The sequence below is a fragment of the Phascolarctos cinereus genome, unplaced genomic scaffold (genome assembly GCF_003287225.1).
Source record: "Phascolarctos cinereus isolate Bilbo 61053 unplaced genomic scaffold, phaCin_HiC Scaffold_4;HRSCAF=312, whole genome shotgun sequence".
NCBI lineage: Eukaryota > Metazoa > Chordata > Mammalia > Diprotodontia > Phascolarctidae > Phascolarctos > Phascolarctos cinereus.
The window spans coordinates 91,593,621-91,615,047 of record NW_027555847.1 but is presented as its reverse complement, the minus strand read 5'-3'; the positions used below and the strand labels follow the sequence as shown (position 1 = coordinate 91,615,047).

The following is a 21,427-nucleotide window of genomic DNA, read 5'->3' as shown; positions in this document are numbered from 1 at the left end:
TTATGCGCAAGGGAAATATGCACCCACTGATATCTAGGGGAAGCAGGTATGTGTGCATGTGGGCCACATGTGTGGCCCGCCAGGTCAGGTACCCCAGGAAGCCCTCTCCTATCAGCTAAAAGTGAGGTCTCCCCACTCACATTTTCCTAGAGCTTTCTGGTTGATCTCTCCGTTGACTACTTTACCAGTACTTAGCATAGTGGCTGGCTCACGGTAGGTGTCTAATAAGTGCATACTGAAAAACAAAACTAAATACTGTATAATTCTAATGACTCACCTCGTCCCTAAAGAAAGAAATGATGTCCCTCCTTTCCTTCTTTGCAAAGGCAGAGGAGCATTACATATGCTGTGACTCAGTTGGTTAATTTAGCTAACTGCCTTTCTCCTTCTTCCGTTTCTTTTTACTATTTTCTCATTCTTGTTACAAGGGATGGCTTGTTGAGTTGTGGAAGAACAAGGGAGATGTTCAGAAATGAAGATGATATAAGAACAAAAGATATCTAGATTGCTTACCACCTGGGGGGAGGGGAAGGAGGAAGAGAGGGAGGAATAGAATTTGGAACTCAAAACTTTTTTTAAAAAATGTTAAAAATTGTTTTAACATGTAATTGGGGGAAATAAAATGTTATTAAAACATAAATAAAAACCAAAAGATACCAACAATTTAAAAAATAAAATCTTATTGAATTTGATTGAATCAGAAGACATGGGTTCAGGTCGTGATTTTGATACTGTTATACAGCTATGTGAACATAAGCAAATGGCATAAGCACTCCTAAGCCTCAGTTTTCTCTTCTGTAAAATGAAGATAGGAATTCTCTACTATTTGCCTCAGAGGGCTGTTGTGAAGAAAACACTTTACAACCTGCGAAAGCACTCTAGAAAGCAGAGAGATTTTAATCATGGGTATATACAGAACCTTGTGCTCAGCACTGGAAGAGAGATTAAACTCAGATAAGCATGGTCACAGCTTACACCCCAGCTTACAGCCTAGTTAACTAAACTCTCTGACTCTAGTTCCCTTATACAGCTTCGTGACCTTAGAAAAGTCAAGTCTGAGCCTCAATTTCCCCATCTGTAAAATAGGGGAAAGGAGAAGACGACTTGGCATGACCTGCCTCACAACATACCTGTGTAGAAAACATTTTATATACCTGCAAAGGCTATGGAAATGTCAGGCAACGGAAGGAGCTCTCTCTGTGTTTTGAAGACCCTTCAGAGTCTCCTGGGTAACACTGGACAAGCCATTTCCTTTCCCTTTGTAAAAATTAAGACGTTTCCCAAGCTATCTCTAAAGCTCCTTTTGGCTGGTCTTATGATTTAAAAAAATCATCATTTAATATACCTGGGAATCCAACAACTATTAAGTGCCTACTATGTACCAGACACTGAAGACCAGAAGGAAGTCAGATCAGAACCTGATCGCAAAAGGAGATTACTTATTAATGGGGAAAAGATGGCATGTGTGAGCTCTCTGCCCGCTGAGGACAGGCCCCAGGGTAGTGAGTCCTGAATGCTACTGTGCCCAAGGGCCAAGAACAAATGTGTGGCCCTGGGTCCCCAAGGTCCAGAGGGACTGGAAAGGTGGGAGGAGGAGAGAGGAGAACCTCACTACATTGTTTGTAAGCATCAAGGCCTATGGCAAGAAGAGACTAAGCTGATGGTTTATGTGCACACAGAGGGGGCTGGGACAGGGACAGAGAGAGAAGCAGAGAGGGTGTGGAAACGCTTTGTTACTTTGATCGGGGGCTAAGGGATGTTTGTCTGAGACTGGAGAAATAGTGCACCCTAATGACTTTGGAGTCCCGTCATCATCCAATCCCTTCCCCCAACAATAGCCTCACACTTAGGAGCGGGGGAGGGGTGCGTTAAAAGCTAGTCAAAGTCATCAGCTGAGATATCACAGGCTTGCCTTCACACACCAGGCTCCCATCAACTCCCCAATAGGCAGAGGTCTTGAGACAAGGGAATAAACAGTGGATTCAGGGGTTAGCAGACTTGAGTTTGAGACCCTGCTTCTATTACATGTCTGACCTGAAACAAGTTTCCTCCCTTTCCTAGGCTTTAGTTTCTCTAGGCTGTAAAATGGGGAGATTGGACCAGATGATCTCTATGGTCCCTCCTAGCTCAAAATCTGGGGTTCCTACCCCGACTGGGATTCAAGAGCCCCAAGGGGACTGTGGATAGATTTTGGAGCGTCCGTGAATTTGGAAAGTGGAAAAAAATGACATCTTAATTTTCACTATCTTTTGGCATCCTTTGAAATCCTACAGAATTTATTTCACACACTTAAAAACCTGCTTCTGATTTGAGGTCCACAGGCTTCACTGGATTGCCAAAGAGCCCCTGGCTCTCACTTCTATGACTGAGTGGGGCTGGCCCAGGCTGTTTCCTTACACACACATAACTCAAGGCCATGGGATGGGAAGATTGAAGAAACTAAAGAGAAGGTGGTGGAGGATGTAACAGCTGGCTTCAAGTATCTGAGGAGCTGCCATGTAAAAAGGTGATTCGATTTAGTCTGCCCAATGCTAGAGGGCAGAGCTAAGTACCATGGATGGAAGTGGTGAAGAGGCAGATTTAGGCTTCCATTTAGAAGCAGCCTGGTGCTGTTGAAAGAACCCTGAATATGAAGTACAAAGACTTGGATCCCAGCTCTTCCATTTACTCTCTTTGTGACTTCCAACAGGTCACTTCCCTTCTTTGGGATTCACTTTCCTGCTCCGTGACCGATAGGAGAAAGACCATGAACTGGATAGAGTTGGGGGAAGTGCATGGATGCTTCAGGCTGCCCCCTGAATTAAAAACCCCGATATTCTTCTGGCTGCAAAGCCCCAAACACCATGCAAGAACCAGAATCATGGGCCATCCAAATGGCAACGGGAAGCTATGTGCTGAACCCAAAGAGACTGCAGCCCATGCCCAACTGTGACTTGAATGCAAAATGTGACATGAAAGATGCTATCCAGGATATGGGATGAGAAAAAAAATGTCATCTGAGCCCAAAGCAAGAGTGAGGTACTGTGGAGCGCCCGCCAAACGTTAAAGGGAAGCATGCTGGGTGGCCCAGGCATGACTTATGATTTATGAGAGACCAAGGGTTAAGAGTCATCCAGGATGAGAAAGGATAGATTGGCTGTGATCTGCCCCACTGGAGGGTGGACCCACCATGATGAAATCACAAATCCCCTAGAGGATAGTGCCTATTCCCACATTCCTACAAGGTAAGCTGACCCTACATAAGTTTCAGCTATTACTCAATTCAGACTTTTGGGGACATGTTAAAAAATGCTAAGATTATAGAGATTTCACCTGAGTTTGCTCAGGAGGCAGCCCCCAGAATCCCCTATCCAGAATAAGAGAAGAGCTAGTGGGAACAAATAGCACCAGCCAGGATGTAAAACGGATTCTCATGCAAAGTTCTCCAGCCCCAATATCACAATCCTGACCTTTGTCAGGTGTGAAAAGCTCCCTTCCTTCATACTTACACATACACACACACACACACACACACACACACACACATATACATATTCTCTCTCTCTCTCTCTCTCTCTCTCTCTCTCTCTCTCTCTCTCTCTCTCTCTCTCTCTCCCTCTCTCTCTCTCCCTCCCTCCCTCCCCCCTCTCTTTCTTGCCCTCCCTCCTTTGTAGGATTATATATTAAGAGCTGGAAAGAACCTTAAAAGCCATTTAGACCAACCTCTCATTTTACAAATGAGAAAACCCAGACCCAGAGAGTGACTTGTCCAAGGTCACATAGATAGAAGAGTTCTGACAGGTTCTGACTCCAAAGCTAGCCTTCTCTCCACTGTACCAAACTGCCCCTCAAGTTATTTGTGTGTACATGTCCTATACCCCCTGTGAGATCTAAGTTATATGGGCAGGGATTGTCATTGCATATTGGTATTCCAAGGATTTTTGTAATGTATAGCAGATGCTTAGATCTTAGAAGCAGAGATTCAGAGTTGGAAGGGACTTTCAGGGGTTGGACCAAATGGTCTCTAAATTTCTACGCAAGGAAACAGGCCCACAAAGGCTAACTAATTTAATGCTCAAGGTGACACAGGTCACAAGTAGCAGGGCCAGGACCTGAATCTGGGTATCCCCAGACCCCAAATCCAGAATACTTTCCATTGGCTTTTTCATTGAAACTGAATTGACTGTCCCCAATTCTCCAAGTCTCTGAGGTTTTCCTCATCAAGTACTTTTCCTCACATGGACCTGCAGGATGTAGGTGATTACTCTGGTTGTACTTATTTTTAAGATGAAGAAACTGAGGGTCACAGGGTCTCACCGAGAGTGACTTTCCCAAAGCCATACAGCTAGTCAATGTCCAAGCCAAGACTCCAGTCCAGGCCTCCTGGCTGCCAGTTTAACATCCCTCCCATTACTCCACCAGTGTATATCTAGACTATGCCCCCAAATCCTAGAATGTTAGGGCGAGGGAGGACCCTAGCACCTTGAAGCTCAGCTATGTCCAACTCTATCATTTTTCAAAAGGAGGAACAAAGGCCCAGAGGTTCTCCAGGACCACTGAGCTACTCAGGCATTAGGAATGAGGGCAGGTCTCCTGATTCCCAAAACCAGGGCTCTTTTGACTAACTCAAACAATCTGAATGTAAAGATTAATTCTTCCCCCAAGGCTTGTATCTAGAGGTCTGAAGAGACAGGAAGTTAAACAGATACACACACACACTCAGAATCACAGAATGCCAAGAAATAGAAGGGACCTTGGAGACTATGTAGAGCAACTCTCTTCAAAAAAAAGGAAATTGAGACCTGCAAATGTTAAATAACTTGCTCAGTCACCCCTCTAGTAAGTTAATAGAAAAGCAGGCCTCGAACTCAGGTCTCCTAACTCAAAACTGACTTTTTCCCCCCTATAGCACACTACTGAGTATCAAAATAGAATAACAATTTAAGAAAAGGAACATCCCAGAAAGGGGGTGCACAAAGAGACCCTGAGCACCTCCCCCAGCCCAGTTCCTTGTCCTTGTCCGAGGCCAGCCATGCTCCAGGGGCCAGACCTAGCTCAGGAAAGGGCAGGCTTCCTAGGGGGATTAGGGGGCTTGGGAATGCTCTCTGAGACCAAAGCAGGGAAAGGAGTCACGTTTGATGATGCTTTGCTGAGAAACCTGGACGAATTTAATTAAAACATCACTTATCCTGGCCCGGTGGAACTAATTGAGTGCTTTTAATATTCTGACTTTTCATTAATAGGTTACAAAAGAGGCATAGTCTGGAGGGGCTTGGGGTGGGGTAAGGAGCGAGAGAGACAAGAAAGGAAACTGGCCCTTTCTGATTTAATCTGCACTCGAGACCACCCTCCCCAGCAACGGGGCTGGAGACCCCGTCACCTCCCCTTAAACAGCTGAAGGCGGGAGAGGGGCTTTGGCAGAGAAAGGGGGGAAATTGGTTTTTTAATAAGTGGGTAATTCAGAACTTCTGCTTCCCAATAAAAGAGAGCTCACAGAAGTCCTCGCTCTAATTACCTCATCTTCACACCAGACAAGCTGGGTCTTTCATTAGCTATTGAGGTCATATGGCAGGCACTTAGCAGGACATGACAGGTCTGATGGACTCCTGGGCTGGGGGCACCACTGGGGGATAGATTAGGAGGGAGAAAGTATGTGAAGGGGAAAGAAAATGCTCTGGACTCCTTGGAAAAGGCCAGCCTCCCCCCAGCCAGAGACACACAGCCCCTGTCTGGGGGTGGGGTGGAGGTGGGGAGGGGGGCAGGGCTGTGTTGTCCCGGGGATTACTGGCTCAGTTACGAAGCCTCCCCCCATCCCCCGGCTCAGCACCACGGGGCCTATTCCAAAGACAAGGCAGCCGGCAGGCGGGAAACGGGGAAAAAGCATGCTGTCAGGGAGATGGGGAGAGACCACCGGCGTGGTCAGGCTCTTCTCCTCACAGGGCCAGCGCCAAATGCCCAGGAGCTCCCGCAGAGACCTGGCAGATTGGGTAATGACAACCTGGCCACATAATCACGGCGGGCAGCCTCAGAAAGGAAGAGAATCGTCGTCATCAGCACCATAGCTCCTATTTCTTTAAGGCTTGCAAAATGTTCTCCTTACAATGACCCCGCAGAGCACATAGTGCAAAGCTCATTCTTCCTATTTCATGGAGGGAGAAACCAATTCGGGAAGGGCAGCTTGGCTATAGTGGAAATGTTGAATTTTGGAACCAAAAGGCTTGGATTCGAATCCCAACTCAGCTGCCTCTGTGACTTTGAGGAAGTCATTTACCTCCCTTATCCATAAAATTAGGGGGTTGTGGTCAGTCAGTCAATGAGCATTTATTAAGCACTTACTGTGTACAGGCACTGGGCTAAGCACTACAGATATGAAGAAAGGGAGATTAGATAATGTTCAAGGACCCCTCCAGGTCTATAGACCATGACCCTGGGGTCACACAACCAATAAATATCCATGCCAGGACTCCTGACTAATGATTTTTTTCTCCTACAACACGCTGCTTCTATATTATACCAATAAATCACAGAATTCAACTCAGTAAATCTCTAATCCCACTCCCCCTCCCATCCCCAAGTCCTACCCATCAGCATAGAGTCCAGTGGGACTATCTCCTTCCTTTTTCTGGACATTATGCTGACCGAGGATGGTGAGAGCTTTTTTTTAAAGCAACTGCTGTCAACCCCTGTCTTTTTCCACATTAGCAGTTGGTAAGCCGAGCTCCACCCCCTCCCATCTTGCTCCTGGACAGTGGATTGTTTTTTTCATCTAAATGTTAAACTTCATATTTATCTGTGTTTAATTCTATCTGCCCGCACTGAAATCCTGCTCCATCGACTCCTCCTGGGACCAACAACTCAAGATCTGGCAGCTCTTACCAAACTAGAAGGTCTTTGAGTACAGGCCAGAGGTGGCTAGGTTGGTCAGTCCTGAGACAACAGACATACAGACTAAGGGTGAGGAGGCTCATTACCAGAAGCATAGCCACAGGGTGGTGACTTTTTTTGGCCACAGCAAATCATGCAACTATTAAAAGTATACAGGGGCTATGGTTTGTGTTAGTAGAGCAAGGCTGGGGATCTATTCAGATGAAATCATAGATCTTTGGAAAAGCTTCATCTTAGGGGCAGCTAGATGGTGCAGTGGATAGAGCACTGGCCCTGGGAGTCAGGAGGCCCTGAGTTCAAACCTGGCCTCCGACCAAACACTTGACACTTACTACCTGTGTGACCCTGGGCAAGTCACATTAAGTGACTTGGGGGTTAACCCAGTGCCTAGCCAAAACAAAACAAAACAAAAAAACCCCTTCATCTTAGTGGTTTCAGTCCCTCATTCACACCTGTTAAGAGATGTTTTAGACCCTGGTTCTGCCATCCAATGTCTTGGCTTTACCTCAACCTTGTGTCATCTGAAAATCTGATAAGCTTTCCAGGTCTTCATCCAAGTCACGAACAAAATTGTTAAACAAGATAAGGTCAAGGAGAGATCCCTAGGCCACTCTAGAGACATCTTTCCAGATGGATGGCAATCAATTTAGCAATGCTTTTTGGGAACCATTTTTCAATGAACTATGAAACTACATATATCACTCCACTATTACCCAGCCTGAATCCCACCACAAAGACAGAAAAGTTATGACACTTTTTTCAGATGTTTTCTAAAATCTGTAACTGTGCCTACAGCATTTCCTTGATCTAAAATCCAGTCAAAAAAAGCAAGTCAGTTTGCTTTGGCCTGACATGTTCATAGTGAACCCATGCTGTCTCCTAGTGATCACACTATCTACAATCTCACAAACCACTGGCTAGAATTTTGGCCAGAATCAATTTCAACCTTGGAGGTCAGAGGCCACCACTAAGACTTGAGTGTCAGAAAGAGCAATTCAATTAGACACATATTAAGCTTTGTGTGAGGCTACAATCTAGGCACTAAACACTACAAAGATGAAACAAAATACAATGCCTACCCTCAAGGTGTTTGTAATTTCTTTTTTAAAAATTAGACTGCAGCAAAATTTGGGGTTTTGGACACATAAGAATTTCAGCATAATTCCTTTTAAGGCCTGGTCAACAAGGCACAACAGACAGGTAACACTAGAGTGGGAGTCTGAACTCTCAGGTTCTAGTCCTCGTTCTGGCACACTTCATTCAAGTGACTTGCTCAACATTATACAATCTTTGAGCCTCAATTTCCTCATCGGTCAAATAGGATACTGCCTCAAGGGACCATCATATTACAGTGAAACAATGATATGAAAGTATAAGTTGTCACCACAAATGGAAGGGATTGCCATAACAAGTTTATTATTACATAGGCTGCTGCATCTATGTTGGGTCACCTTGGTCACAGCCTTTGTGCTCCAGCACCAACCATCATGACCCCTTTAGTCAGGATGAGACCCCTTCCTCTCCACACATCAAGGCATCCTTCCCCTGATCGTCCCACCTCCTTGACTCATTTAGCAAGTTAAAAAAAAAGCACTATGCTGGGAGCTAGGTGTTATAGATAGATGGATAGATAGATGGATGGGTAGATAGATAGATAGATAGATAGATAGAGATAGATAGATAGATAGATAGATAGATAGATAGATAGAGCCCTAGACCTGGAATCAAGACAACTCAAGTTCAAATCCAGCTTCAGATACTTACTAGCAGTATGACCCTGAGCAAGTCACTGCTGTCTGTCTCAGTTTCCTCATCTGTAAAATGGGGGATATAATAATAGCACTGGCCTCCCAGGGATGTTATGAGCATCAAATGATACAATATTTGTAAAGTGTTTCACAAACCTTTAAGTGCTATATAAATGCTAGCTGTTGTTGTTGTTATCATTATTATTAATTATAGACTTAGCTATGCCACTAACTCACTGAATTAGGCAAGAGACTTTGAGCCTTTCTTTCTCTATAAAAGAACAGTCTTAGACTCAATGATTTCTAAGCTCCTTTTTGGGGCTTACACTATTAATATTATTATTATTTTTATTGCTAATGATAACAACCATCACCGTATAGTTAGATCATGCTTTAATGTTTACAAAGCACTTACATTCATTTTATTTATTTATTTATTTTTACTCACATTTATTCTTATGATTATCCTGTCAGACAGGGACTACAGGTAATACTGTTTCCATTTTACAGATGGGGAAACTTGGGCTTAGAGAGTAAAGCACTTTGCCCATGGTCACCCATCTGAGTGTCAGAAATGAGATTCAAATCCAGATCTCCCCCAACTACAAGTCAAACACATCATACTAGTTGCAGGTCACATTCTGGGGTCTTGTTAATATCCTATGTTCTATGCCTTTAGAGGTAGTAGGGAAAAGTCAGTGAAGAGGGAGTCAAAAGACCTAGGTATGATGGTTTAATAGAGGGACAAATCACTTCATCACAAACAAATACACACACAAAAAAACAGTTTTTCCTTTTTGTAAAATGAGGTAGACTGCATTATACAAATTTTAAGGTTTCTTCCAACCCTAATATTTCATGTTTTATGGTCTCTCCCATTTCTGACATTCCATGACCTAAGGTCACTAATAGTTCTGACCTTTTATGTTCTAAATTTTAGTGAATACCTAACTGTATACTCAGCTTAGGAGAGACTGAAGGAAAGGAAAAGATATCATTGCTGCCCTCAGGAAGCTTAGATTCTAATTAGAGCAACAGGAAAGACACATAGAACAGGGAGATAGTAAAGGCTATCAGCCCACAGAGGAGGGAAAAACCATTGTGGGCTCAGAAGGTCAGAGAAGGTTTCCTAAAGAGGAAAGGCTTGCACCAAGCCTCCAAAGATGAAGATGATTTGGGCAGTTGGGAGCCAAAGAGGACCTCCTGTAGCCACATGGGAAGGCAAGCAGAGACCTTCTACCATTTTGCCCTAACAATCTCTCCTAGGGAATGAGAGGTAGATAGAAAGAGAGAGGGGCTCCTTGCTCTCGGCCACAGCCCACTCCAGGCCCACAGCCATCCCATGCTGGTGACTCCAGAGAGAATGTATATAGGATAAATATGACCATATACTCCAAAGACAAATGAAAAGGTGAGGCTGAAGGAGCTTCCAGTTATAAATACTATAAACCCTAGGGTCCTAAGAACCCTGCTGTAACACACCTCCCGTGGGATGTTTCTCTGTAATTCAAGGAAGCTACCCATAAACACAAGAGAAACATCAGATACACACCATGGGTCATGGTGTAGTTATACCGTGGAAATAACGTGGCATTTGAAATCAGAGGATCTAAGTTCAAACCCCGACAATGCCACGTACACTATGTATGACCTTGGACATATATATATATACATATACCCATATGTATAGTGGGGAGTTTTGACTAGATCACTTTCCTGTTCTAAATCCAATCATCCTTAGGTAGGTGTGACCAGAGAATTGGGATGGTTCAAGGGGACCCCCATTGAAGGTGACTGGGGGAGAAATAGCATAGGAATATGCACAAGAACAGAAACAGTGGGTAGAGGTTACAAATTGGTAAATTTGGGCTTGATGTCAGGGAAAAAACCTTCCCAATCACTAGGGCTCTCCCAGAGAGGAATGGGAGAGGTACTGGGAGGTATCCCCTCATTGAAGGTCTCCAAGGCCGGGGATCATCATCTGATGGGAATGTCATAGTAGGTCTTTAATTGAGCTACCTGGCCACTCCTTCCATCCTTTCCTCCCGCCCTGCCAGGGGCCCCCACTCACCTTCATCCCCACCAAATTGTTGTGGAAGTCCACACGGGCACGCAGGTCCTTGCTGGACTTCTTCCCCAGGAACTCTTTGACAAACTTGTTGCTGTACTTGAGGTTGTCCCCGCAACCCCCCCACTGCCAGGCCTCCCGGTTCTCCAGGTCCGGCGCCTCGTCGCAGGTGCAGCGCTCCAGGCGCCCAGCGCTGCATGCTTTAGCCAGGGCGTGGGTCAGGCCGGCTGAGGAAATGGCATAGAGAAAGGCAGTCTCCTTGAAGCCTACGAAGCAGGGGGACAGAAGGGCAGAGGCCCATGTTAGCAATACTCCCACGCTTACCAGCTGCATGACCAAATCCCCATCAGTGGGCCTTGGTTTGCTCATCTGTAAAATTAGCAGGTTAGACTAGATCCATGGCCCCTAAGAGAGCCCTTCCAGCTCTGACATTCAGGGCTTCTGTCTCATCAGGGTCAAGCAGGATAAGAATTGGGGAAATTATTTCAATATGGAGAGTTGAAGGGACAATCCCCATTGGACTAGAGCTATAGAGTTCTAAACAGTGTTTAGTAGCTGAACAGAGTACAACTTGGAGGAGGGTTAGGAATAGCCAAGAGCCTTCTCAGAAAGTCCTATGCAAAGTCAGGGAAGTTGGCAGGCCTATACTCCCCTATAGCTGGGTGTAAAACCACCTCCACTGTATCATTTCTGCTCCCCTACCCCTAAAACTCCACCCCAAAACTCAATCTTAGATGGAAAAAAAAAGCTGGTAACTCATACTAAAATGTTAGGGACTGATACAGGCTGAATGCTATCTCACCCAGCCTTAGCTCCATACTTATAGGACTGTAGAATGCCAAAGTGGAAGAGGCTTCAGAATAAAGAGTATGAAAACTGAAGGAGGGTAAGTGGTTTTGGCCAAAATAACACAGGTAGCAGAGTCAGGATTCAAATCCAGGCCCTCTTGCTATAAATTCTGTATGTGTATGCACGTATGTGTGTATATGTGTATGTTTGTGCGCCGGGTTTGGAATCAGGAAGACCCAAGTTCAAATCTGGCCTCAGACATATACTAGCTGTGGGACCCTGGGCAAGTCACTTAACTGTTCGCCTCAGTTTCCTCATCCATAAAATGAGCTGGAGAAGGAAATGGCAAACCACTCCAGTGTCCTTTGCCAAGAAAACCCCAAACAGGATTATGAAGAGTTGGACAAGACTGGAAACCACGGAACATGTGTGTGGCATGTGTATGTGTGTGTTTAACCACTCTAGGCAGCATCCCTAGAAACAAGACTAGTAGGGAGAGGTGAGGGGGAGGAAACTTCCTACCACTTCTCAAACCCCACCAGGTTGGCAGCTTGATGAATGCCTCATTTACTTCTTGCTGGCCTCGGTCTGCCCAACCATAAAGTGGGAATATGGCTTCTTTGTTGATATCCACCCAAGGGCTTAAGATAAAAGAAGAGAAACCCTGGGAAGGAGGAGGGGAGAGAAGGGGACACACCATAGGGCAGAGAGAAAGGAAAGGGGAAAAAAGGGGAATGGGGAAGAGGGGGGAAAGCGAGAAGAGAATTCTACTTTGTGCTTAGAGACAGTGAAGAGACAGGCTCTGTTTCCCAGGGCCAGGGCACCAGAACCACCTCCCACCTTCCCCCCCTGTCCCTCTCAGAAGGGGCTGGGTAACACACACTCAGCATGTGTCCAGAGTCATCAGAAACCTAGGCCGGCCTCCCTACCCAGAGAAACCCGAGATGTACCACGGCCTCAAGTTCTCGCTGGGGCGCCTCACAACCAGTCAGCAACTGCTCTTGCCAACCAGCTTGCCCTGCCCCCCCTTCTCCTCCTCCCCCCCACCCCCACTCTCCACCCAGCCACCCGTCCCTCGGCCTAGGACGGCCAGGGGGAGGCAGCATTGTCTAACTTCAGGCGCAGGGTACCACCAGCCGGCCAAAAGACCCTCCTAGGCTAGCAAGAATACTGTAAACAGTAAGTGCGCCCTCCCCTAGAGCAGTGCCTGAAGAATAGAATTCTTTCAAAGGCTGAAGAAACATTTCCTCCCATAACAAGGCAATGCAAGGTCATTACCCCATTTTGCAGAGCAGAAAACTGATGACTTGTGATGTAAAGTGAGAGGCTTAAGGCTAGTAAGCAGGTGAGCAGGAGTATAACCCAGCTCTTCTAAAGACAAGTGCCTTTCCTACCTGAAGTTCTCCCATTCACCCCCTCCCCTTCTATTTCCTCTGCCACCATTATTTGTACAGGACCTTGTTAAAACCCACCTAAAAACATTGCACCCAATAGAAAGACCAGTGGAGTTAGACACAGAACCCAAGTTTGAAACCTGCTTCTGCTCTCCCACTACCTCCATGGCTTTGGCGAAGTCCCTTTTCTTTATTGGGACTCAGTTTATTGCTCTGCAAAATGGGAAGATTGAACTAGATGATCTTTAAGGTTCCCTTCCAATTCTGATAGCCAGTCTTTATGGCTTCTCTCTCCTCCAGCTTAACACACTATTCCACTAGGATTTTTTTTTTCAGCTCAGAGATCTGGTCACATCACTCATGGTCATGAAGGCTCAAAAACCTTTCCAGAGCTCCCCATGGCCTCCCAAGTACCTGTTAAGCTCCTGTGCCTAACAGTCAAGGCTTCCCCCGAGCTGCAGCATCCTACTTTTCCAAACTTCTCACACGACTCTCTTCCCTGAACTCTGAGCTCCAGCCAAAGTAGACAACCCTTTGTCCTCTCTCTCTCTCTCCCCAATTAATCCCCCTATTTCTCACCTCTGCACCAATGCTCAGGCTGTTTCTGAGGCCTAGAATGCCTTGCCTCCATATTTTCACCTGATGAATTTTTATACATCCTTCAAAGCCCCCTCAAACACTCCCTCTTCCAAGAAGCCTTCCTTGATCTAGCACTCCAACCACCATCCCACCCAGTAATGGCATGCCCTACTTCAGCCCTCATACAGACTTACTATTGTAATATATTTTGTAGTTATAGGCATACTGGGGCCATTTTTACATTGGCCCTAGAGCCTATCCCAGGCTTGGCCCATAGAAGGTTCTTCCTAGAAAACATGGAACCCAATCCCCTTATTTTACAAATAAGAAGATAGCTGAGGCCCTGAGCAGAGGAAGGGACTTGCCCCAAAAGGGTAGAGGGAAAACCAGCTCTCTCAGTTATTCAAGGAGGAGAGACCTAAGAATTGGGGGAAGGGATGCACCAACAGGTCTAGGCAGTCCCTGAGGCCCTCACAGAATAGCTCCCCAAACCACCAAGAGGTACCTGAATTCTCTAAGTGAAGCATCATCCTGTTAGCTGAAGCTCTTGACCCTTAACCCAGTGTAGATTTTGGGAGGAGCAGTATGCTTGTAACGAATGGTTAGACTTGGAATAAGGAAAATCTAGTTCTGAAGCCATCCCAGAACCTTACTATCTGTGTGACCCTGGGAAAGTCATTTAACCCCTCAGGAGTCTGTTTCCTCATCTGTAAAGTGAGAGGATTGGACTTTCTAGCTGTAAATCTACAAGCCTTTGATGAATAATCAATAACCCTAAATCAGTCATCCATAATGACTCTGCCAAATGACCTTTAAAGTCTGTGATCAATGTCTTGGAGGTTCAGCTTCAATTCCCCAAATATTTCTTAGACCCTTACTGCAGATAAAATTCTGTGCTGCTGGGGGAGATGCATAGACGTGGTTGATCCTTATCCTCATGGAACTCTCATTCCAGAAGAAGCCAAGACACAAACACGGCTACTATTGCATAATAATATACATTATTATAGTTAAATATATCATGGAGATGTAAAAAAAAAAAGTGCAGCCTAAAGTTGGGACAGTTTCCTGGAGAAGTTGACATTTGAAGTGGGCTTAGTGGATGGGTAAGAATTTCAACAGTCAAAGATAGGAAGGGCTCGAGTACAGTCCAGGAGGCCTGATGCCCACAGTACAACAAGTCTGTGTGGCAGAAACAATATGGCCCTAGGGAGACCTGTTGGCATCTCAGCTGCTGCTTTGCAGCTGTGGAACCTGGAGAAAGACCCTTGTCAAATGAAGGGGCCATACTAAAAGAACCTTCTCTAAGATCCCTCCTAGCTCTAGCCTTCCATCCTTTTTCCTAAGAGTGGGTTGTAATGAGGGACAGCTGGAGAGAACACAAGAGTGTACAAAATGAAGACAATGGGGAAAGTGCACCAATCAGGAAGGGGAGGACTGTCTACCTTTTTACCCATAGTATCAGCCCTGAGGACAGGTAAGCAAAAACTAGAGTGTAAGAGATGGGCAGCAGGTACCCACACACTTGCCACCCTGTTCCCTTGGGTAACTTAGGGCCTGGGTTTATTAGACCAGGCTCCAACCCTAACTGGGTAACTCTGGTTCCGCCAAATACTCCCCCAACATTTCCCTGGAGCATCTTCCCACCCCTTTTGTGCCTGTCTAATCCCCACTCGGCTTTTAAAGGCCACCTCCAACAGGGCCACCTCCTTGGAGAAGACTTCCTTTACTTTGCCCAGTTAGTCTCCAATCTCAGACTTCACCTGTACCTCTCTGATGAACTCTCCTTGAAATATTGCACAGCTACCTGAATGTCACATCCCCCCTACTAAACTGAGTCATAGGAGGCCAGGGAGGCAAGATTCTGTGTCTATATAAACCTCCTGTGTCCCCTTCCCTGAAACACAAAGAGACGTTTGTTAAACTGAAGCATGCAAGGAGAAAGTCTTTTGCCAAAGGCAAGGTGTCTCAGCAGAAAGGAGAAAAATTCCAGGTAAGTAGGACAGGTTTCAGCAAGGCCTAGGGCTAAAGGCCCCATCTTTTAATTTTAACTTCTATCCTCAGTACCTTTCCCCTGTTGCCAGAAACCCTAAGGGACAGATGTATATGAAAGTAGAGAAAACCACTTTCCCCTTATCCATTTGTGCACACATCCCAGATTATCCATTCTATCTCAGGTTCCCTTAGCCTTAGCCTGGCTATGGATGAAGTGTGATTGTGGACTGTGGGGAAAGGGCCCCTTACGTTCCAAATGTCTTCTAACAGGATCAGAATTCATAGACCATCAGAGCTGGAAGACACTTCAGAAATCATTACATCAAAGGATTTTTAGCTGAAAGAGACCTTAGAGGCCATTGAATCCAACCCTCTTATTCTGTTGATGAGGAAACTGAGACTCAGTGACTTGGCCAGAGTGACATATCTAATAAGTTTCTGAGGCAGGATATGAAATTCCAAATCTAGTACTCTATCCGCAATACTGAGAAGGAATCAGAAGACCAGAGAGTAAAAGGAACTTCCCCAAGGTCACATAGTTAGTTAGCATTGGCAGGAGGATTTCAGCCAAGGGCTTACTTCCTAAGGGCTTCTATCACTCTCCCCACCACAGCCATTTATGCAGCATAGAAAGTTGAGGCCCAGAGAGTAAAAGAGACTTCCCAAGGACATGCAACTAGCCAGTGTCCAGGGTGTGATTAGAACTCATGTCTCCTCGCTTCAAATTCAAGGCTTTTCTCATTATACCCTGCTAGCTTGAGAAAGACATCTCCAAGTCCCTCTTCCCAGCTCCAAAGGAAGCCCGAGTTCTAGCTTCAGAGCCCAACTGTACCTCCATCTCCAATTGTGATTTCTAGATGTCCATCAGAGTCTGTGGCCCTCCAAAGTGTGGTGGGTCCTGGTGGGTGTGTGTGCAGGGGGTGAAGGATGGATGGATGAGGAGTCATGGAGCTTCTTGCTGGAATAAAAGGCTCTCAAATCATCATTATTCACTCAGATTTTTTTTTCTTTGTAGGGTGCAGGGGTGGGAGGGTGCATGTGTACATACATGCACACACATGTGTGTATAGTTATATGCATGTGTATATACACATGTACACTCATTAGTTTGCTCAAATGCCATTAAAGCTAGAAGGGACCCAAAAGGCCATCAAGTCTAGGGGTTCTTTTTAAAAATATATATAAATTTTTTTTCAGGTTGGTTTAAAATTTTTTCAGTCCATAAAAAGTAACAAAAAAATTTATTTGATAACTACATTTCAATATATTAATTTCCTCTGTCATCCTATGTGTTTTGTTGTGTGCATTTAAAGACATGATTCAGAAAAGGGGCCCATAGTCCTCATGAGACATTGCCCAAGGGGCCCATGACACACACAGGTTAAGAACTCTTGGACTAGTCCAGACGTCTCCTTTTAAAGAGGTATAAAGGGAGGCCTTGAGAATGAGGCAGCTAGGTGGCACAGTGGAGTCAGGAAGATTCCTCTTCCTGAATTCAAATCTGGCCTCAGATGCCTACTAGATGTGTGACCCTGGGCAAGTCATTTAACCCTGTTTGCCTCAGTTTCCTCATCTATAAAGTGAGCTAGAGAAAGAAATAGCAAACCACCCCAGCACCTTGACCAGGAAAACCCCAAAGTGGGATCATGAAGAGTCTGAAATGATCAAACAACGGCAGGGAATGGAAATGACACAGATTGTCAATAGCAAAGCCAAGGCACCATCCACTGTTACTTGGCCATATAAGAAGGAAGACAATCAGGATAAGGAACTTGGAGGTCTCGCCATATGTAAATCAACAAAAGGAACTGGGAAGGTTTATTTGGTCTGGAGAAGACTTGGGGGGGGGGGACAGGAGGCTGTGTGTGATGACAGTTGTCTTCAAGTATTGGAAAAGCTGCCATGTGGAAGAGACCAGTGGTTCAGAGAGCACTGAACATGGAGTCACAGGACCCAAGTTTGAATTCTGACTCTGGCGCTTAGTGTTTGAGTGACTCAGTCAAGTCATTTAACCCCCTGAGCTTCAGTTTCCTCATCTGTCAAATGGGAGGGGGAGGCAATGACTTCTAAGGTCCTTTCCAGCTCCAGATCTCTGATACTGTGATTAGATTTGTTCTTCTTGATTCCAGAGGGAAGAACAAGGTGGGAGTCATGGGCCAATGCAACAGCTCCCAATTCCCTGGATCTTTGAGGTCTATGGAGCCCACCTCTCAAAATGATCCTTTGAGAGACCTGTCATTCCACAGATGCTGACACCACCTCAGAAGGACACTGGGGGGCTCAAATAGGCTGAGAAAAGGGGCTTTGATAAGTTAAGAACATAAGACAAACGTGAGGGACTGTGCTACCTGAGGAAAGAGAGAAATATGTATAGCCAGAGAAGACCAGGATAAAGCCCAATGAAGGAAAAGAAGAAGGAGGATAGTGACCCCATGGACTTGGGGACCAGAGACTCAGGCTCAGGTCCCGGCTTTAATGCTTGTGTGACAGTGGTCAATTCCCTTGGCCTCTGCAGACCCACCCTGACTACCCGCCCCCCTCCAGGGCCATTATAAGGATCAAATGAGATGAAAAAGGGTAAGAGGAAATCTGGAAACCATAACGTTTCATATAAATAACAACCACTTGTTCTGAAGGATTTCTGGACCCAAGGACCAGGAAGACACAGCCACTTGGAGTTCTTTGAGGGCTGCCTAAGAGGTAATCTCTCTTGAACCTGAAGGCTATGCCTGCAGAAACAGTTCAAAGCACCACAGATTCCTCGAAGTGCCTAAGCTATGCAGAACTCTGGGAAAAAAAAGCTTTTTTTTTTTAAATTAAATTGGACCATGCTGGGCTTCATGACTATGCTATCTATCTATAACTTAGCCTGTGTCTAGCTGGTACTCAGATTTTTAGTTGTTATATAATTGCACAGTCAGGCCCGGAATAAGGGAACAAGGATTTATTAATGCACCTACTAAGCAGTAGTGTTCAAGGATTTTACAAATATTACCTCATTTTTAATAATATACCCTGAAGCAAGATATGAACCCAGGTCTTTATGATTCCAAATCCAGTACTCTATCCCCAATACCAAGAGGGAATCAGAAGCCCAGAGAGTGAAAGGGACTCCCCCAAGGTCACACAGCTAGTAAGCATTGGAAGCAGGATTGGGGCCACGGGCTTCCTGGCTTCCATCACTCTCTCCATCATACCACTCCTTTTTACAGCATGGGAAGCTTAGGCCAAGAGAATGAAAGAGACTTCCCAAGGACCCACCACTAGCTAGTATCCAGCGTGAGATTCTTCTCACTTCAAATTCACTGGCTTTATCAAGCAAGGATTTGTTAAGCATCTACTAATCAGTAGTATATAGGGACTTTACAAATATTACCTCAGTTTTATTTTAGTATCCCCAATTTTACAGATGGGGAAACTGAGGCAGACAGTGATCAAGCCACTTGCGCAGGGTCACTGAGGCTAGATTTGAACTCAATTTAAGTCTTCTTGACTTTGGGCCCAGTGTTTCTAGCTGCTACACCACATAGTTCCCTACACCTGAAAGGGACCTAAAAGTCCAACCCTAATGTAGCCTGACCCTTTTGTTTTAGAAGGTAAGATCCTTGAGGGCAGATCCCATGCACTTTCTCATATCTGTTTCCTTAGCATCTACCATCATTCCTGGCGCCCAGAAGGCATATAATAAACGTTTGTTGCTGGATTTCACTCTTGTGGAGAGACCCACAATTACACACAGGGTGAGTGATAAAGTCAGCAATCTCCACACTCAAAGCCGTTTACCATGCTCTCAAAATACTGGCTCAAGGTGACATTTGCACATGACTTCATGGAGGAGAGTGAAGACCCAAGGCTTCAGCCTCAGAAAGGAAAGCTCCCTTCTTTAAGGCTCTTGGGTGGTACCAGCTGCAAACATGACCAGCAGCAAATGTTTATTTCATCACCCAGAGGCCATGCCAGCTTCATGCTCTGTAGCCATCTGCCCAGTCAATGTGTGGCCCAGCCCACGCAGGGGGTAACGAAGGCCTGGACTGGGGAGTCCTAGCCCAGCAGCTCACAGGCTGGGGCATCAGGCATCTCATAAAATAGGGGAGAGGGCACATCTTCTCTAAGGTCCCTCCTAGCTCTAATCTCCATGATCCTTCAGCATCCAATCACTACCCTGCCAGAGCAAACGGCTTTGACCATTCTGCCCTGGATGATGTCCAACAGGTGGTTGGTGGTAGGGGAGGGCACAAGGTATGTGCCCAGGAAAGGGTGCCATCCCCCGAGGGGAGAGAACAGCATAGCCTGGGCCCCTCAATACCCAGCACGTCAGGAACACTGATCTCCATCCCCTGACAGCTGAACGGAAGCTCGCATACCATTGCCCTCCGGGCCGCCCTCCCCATCCCCCCCCAGGCTGCAGCCTTCGTTCTTCTGGTCCTGCATTGAGTTTGGGGCTGAGGCAGGGGGAAATTGGGGTACAGAATGCGGAGGTGGGTCTCCTGTCACTCCCCTCCCTTTTCCAACACCATTTGTCTCCCTCCTCCTTTCTCCTGCCCCAGGGAGACTAAAAGAAACTGTTCCTCATCAGACAGAAGGAAGTTTGATCTCCAAGTTGTTCCCAAGGGCCCCTCTCCAGACCCGCCCTGCCTTCTCCCCAATCTCCTCCCCCCCCCGCCCCCAGCACACACACACACACACACACACACACACACACACACATACACGGCCCTGGGTTCTCGCCAGTGCCCAAACTGTCTCCACTGGGCGCTATTTGATTGCATGAGATATTCTGTAACAAGATAATAAGCTCCCAATCAATGCAGCCATTCTAACCCCGGGTGCCTCCCCCAGCCTGCCAGCCGTGAGGCACCAGCCCTGTGGCCGGGATCAATTCCCAAGTCTCTCTAACCAGCCCCACACCACACACCCTCCCCACCCCCAACCCCCCAAAAAGAAAAAAGAAAAAAGAAAAAAAATCTTATGAAATAACTTCTGCTTACTCTATCAATCTCAACTCTAAGCCCAGGTGCCAGGAGAAACTTTAAAAAAAAAAAAGCCAGTATGGAAGGACGGATGGATTCTATAACTATAGACAGGGCCAGCCCTAACCAGCAAAATGGCAGAGAGAGTCAAGTTGGCCTTCCCTGTCCCTAGGCTCTTGGAAGTCCACACACACACATCCTTCCCACCCCCATCTCAGGTGCTTAGTGCCTTCTGGCTTTATCACTATCACTATCCCTACCCTCAAAGCCAGATCTGAGAAAAGGAAGCCATAGACTCAATCAGCTATTAGCACTCCTTTATACCTCATGGACAAATGCCCTTCTATCCCCTACTGAACCATAGGAAATCAGAGCTGGGAGGGACCTCAGAATGGAGAATCTCAAGGCCCTTAGGGATCCTGGAAATCTACCCAGTCCCCCACCTCAACCCTGCCACACACTCCAATGTTCAATTTTATAGGTGGGGAAGCTGGGAACTACAGTCAAGTAGCTTGCCCAAAGTTGTCCAAGCAGGTCAGCGCCCTTCCCACCTAAGCATCTTGCCCTTCCTTCCTCCCTTAGTCTCATCCTCCTCCCCCAGCCTTAGTGGCTTAGCTCCAAAGACTGACCTCTCTTCAGCAGGCTGGCCCGATATCGACCCTCCAGAGTACAGTTCCAGCGCTCAAATCGGAACTGGTACTGGCACTCCAGGGCACTCATGCTGATGGCCTCCATAAGTGTCTCGGCCACACCCGGATCCCGCCGGCACATGCGTCTCTGCTTCTTCTCCAGCTTGAGCCGGTCACACACTTTGTAGTGGGCCTTTGTGGCAGCCTCCTCCATTTCTGTCGTCAGTGGGAGGATGGTCAGGGGCTCACTGCCTGTCAGCCTGGGGACATAGAGGACAGTGACACAGTCAGCTAGGCACCCTAACCATCCGTGACTTTTGTTGTCGGACCGTAACCTAACATGGTGCAAAAAGCAGTGGGTTTTGAGGAATGAGGAGGCTGTTGGGGCAGA

At 46.2% G+C, this 21,427-nt stretch overlaps 1 protein-coding gene across 1 annotated transcript in view; it reads right to left on the bottom strand.

Moving 5' to 3' along the window:
• WNT9A (Wnt family member 9A) overlaps positions 1-21,427 on the bottom strand; it is a 90,316-nt gene that overhangs the window by 9,346 nt on the left and 59,543 nt on the right. The window contains exons 2-3 of the mRNA XM_020999273.2: positions 21,037-21,296; positions 10,684-10,946 (exon numbers count right to left, since the gene is read on the bottom strand). Of these exons, the coding sequence (XP_020854932.1) occupies positions 10,684-10,946; positions 21,037-21,296 (523 nt within the window). The remainder of the gene's footprint in view (positions 1-10,683; positions 10,947-21,036; positions 21,297-21,427) is intronic.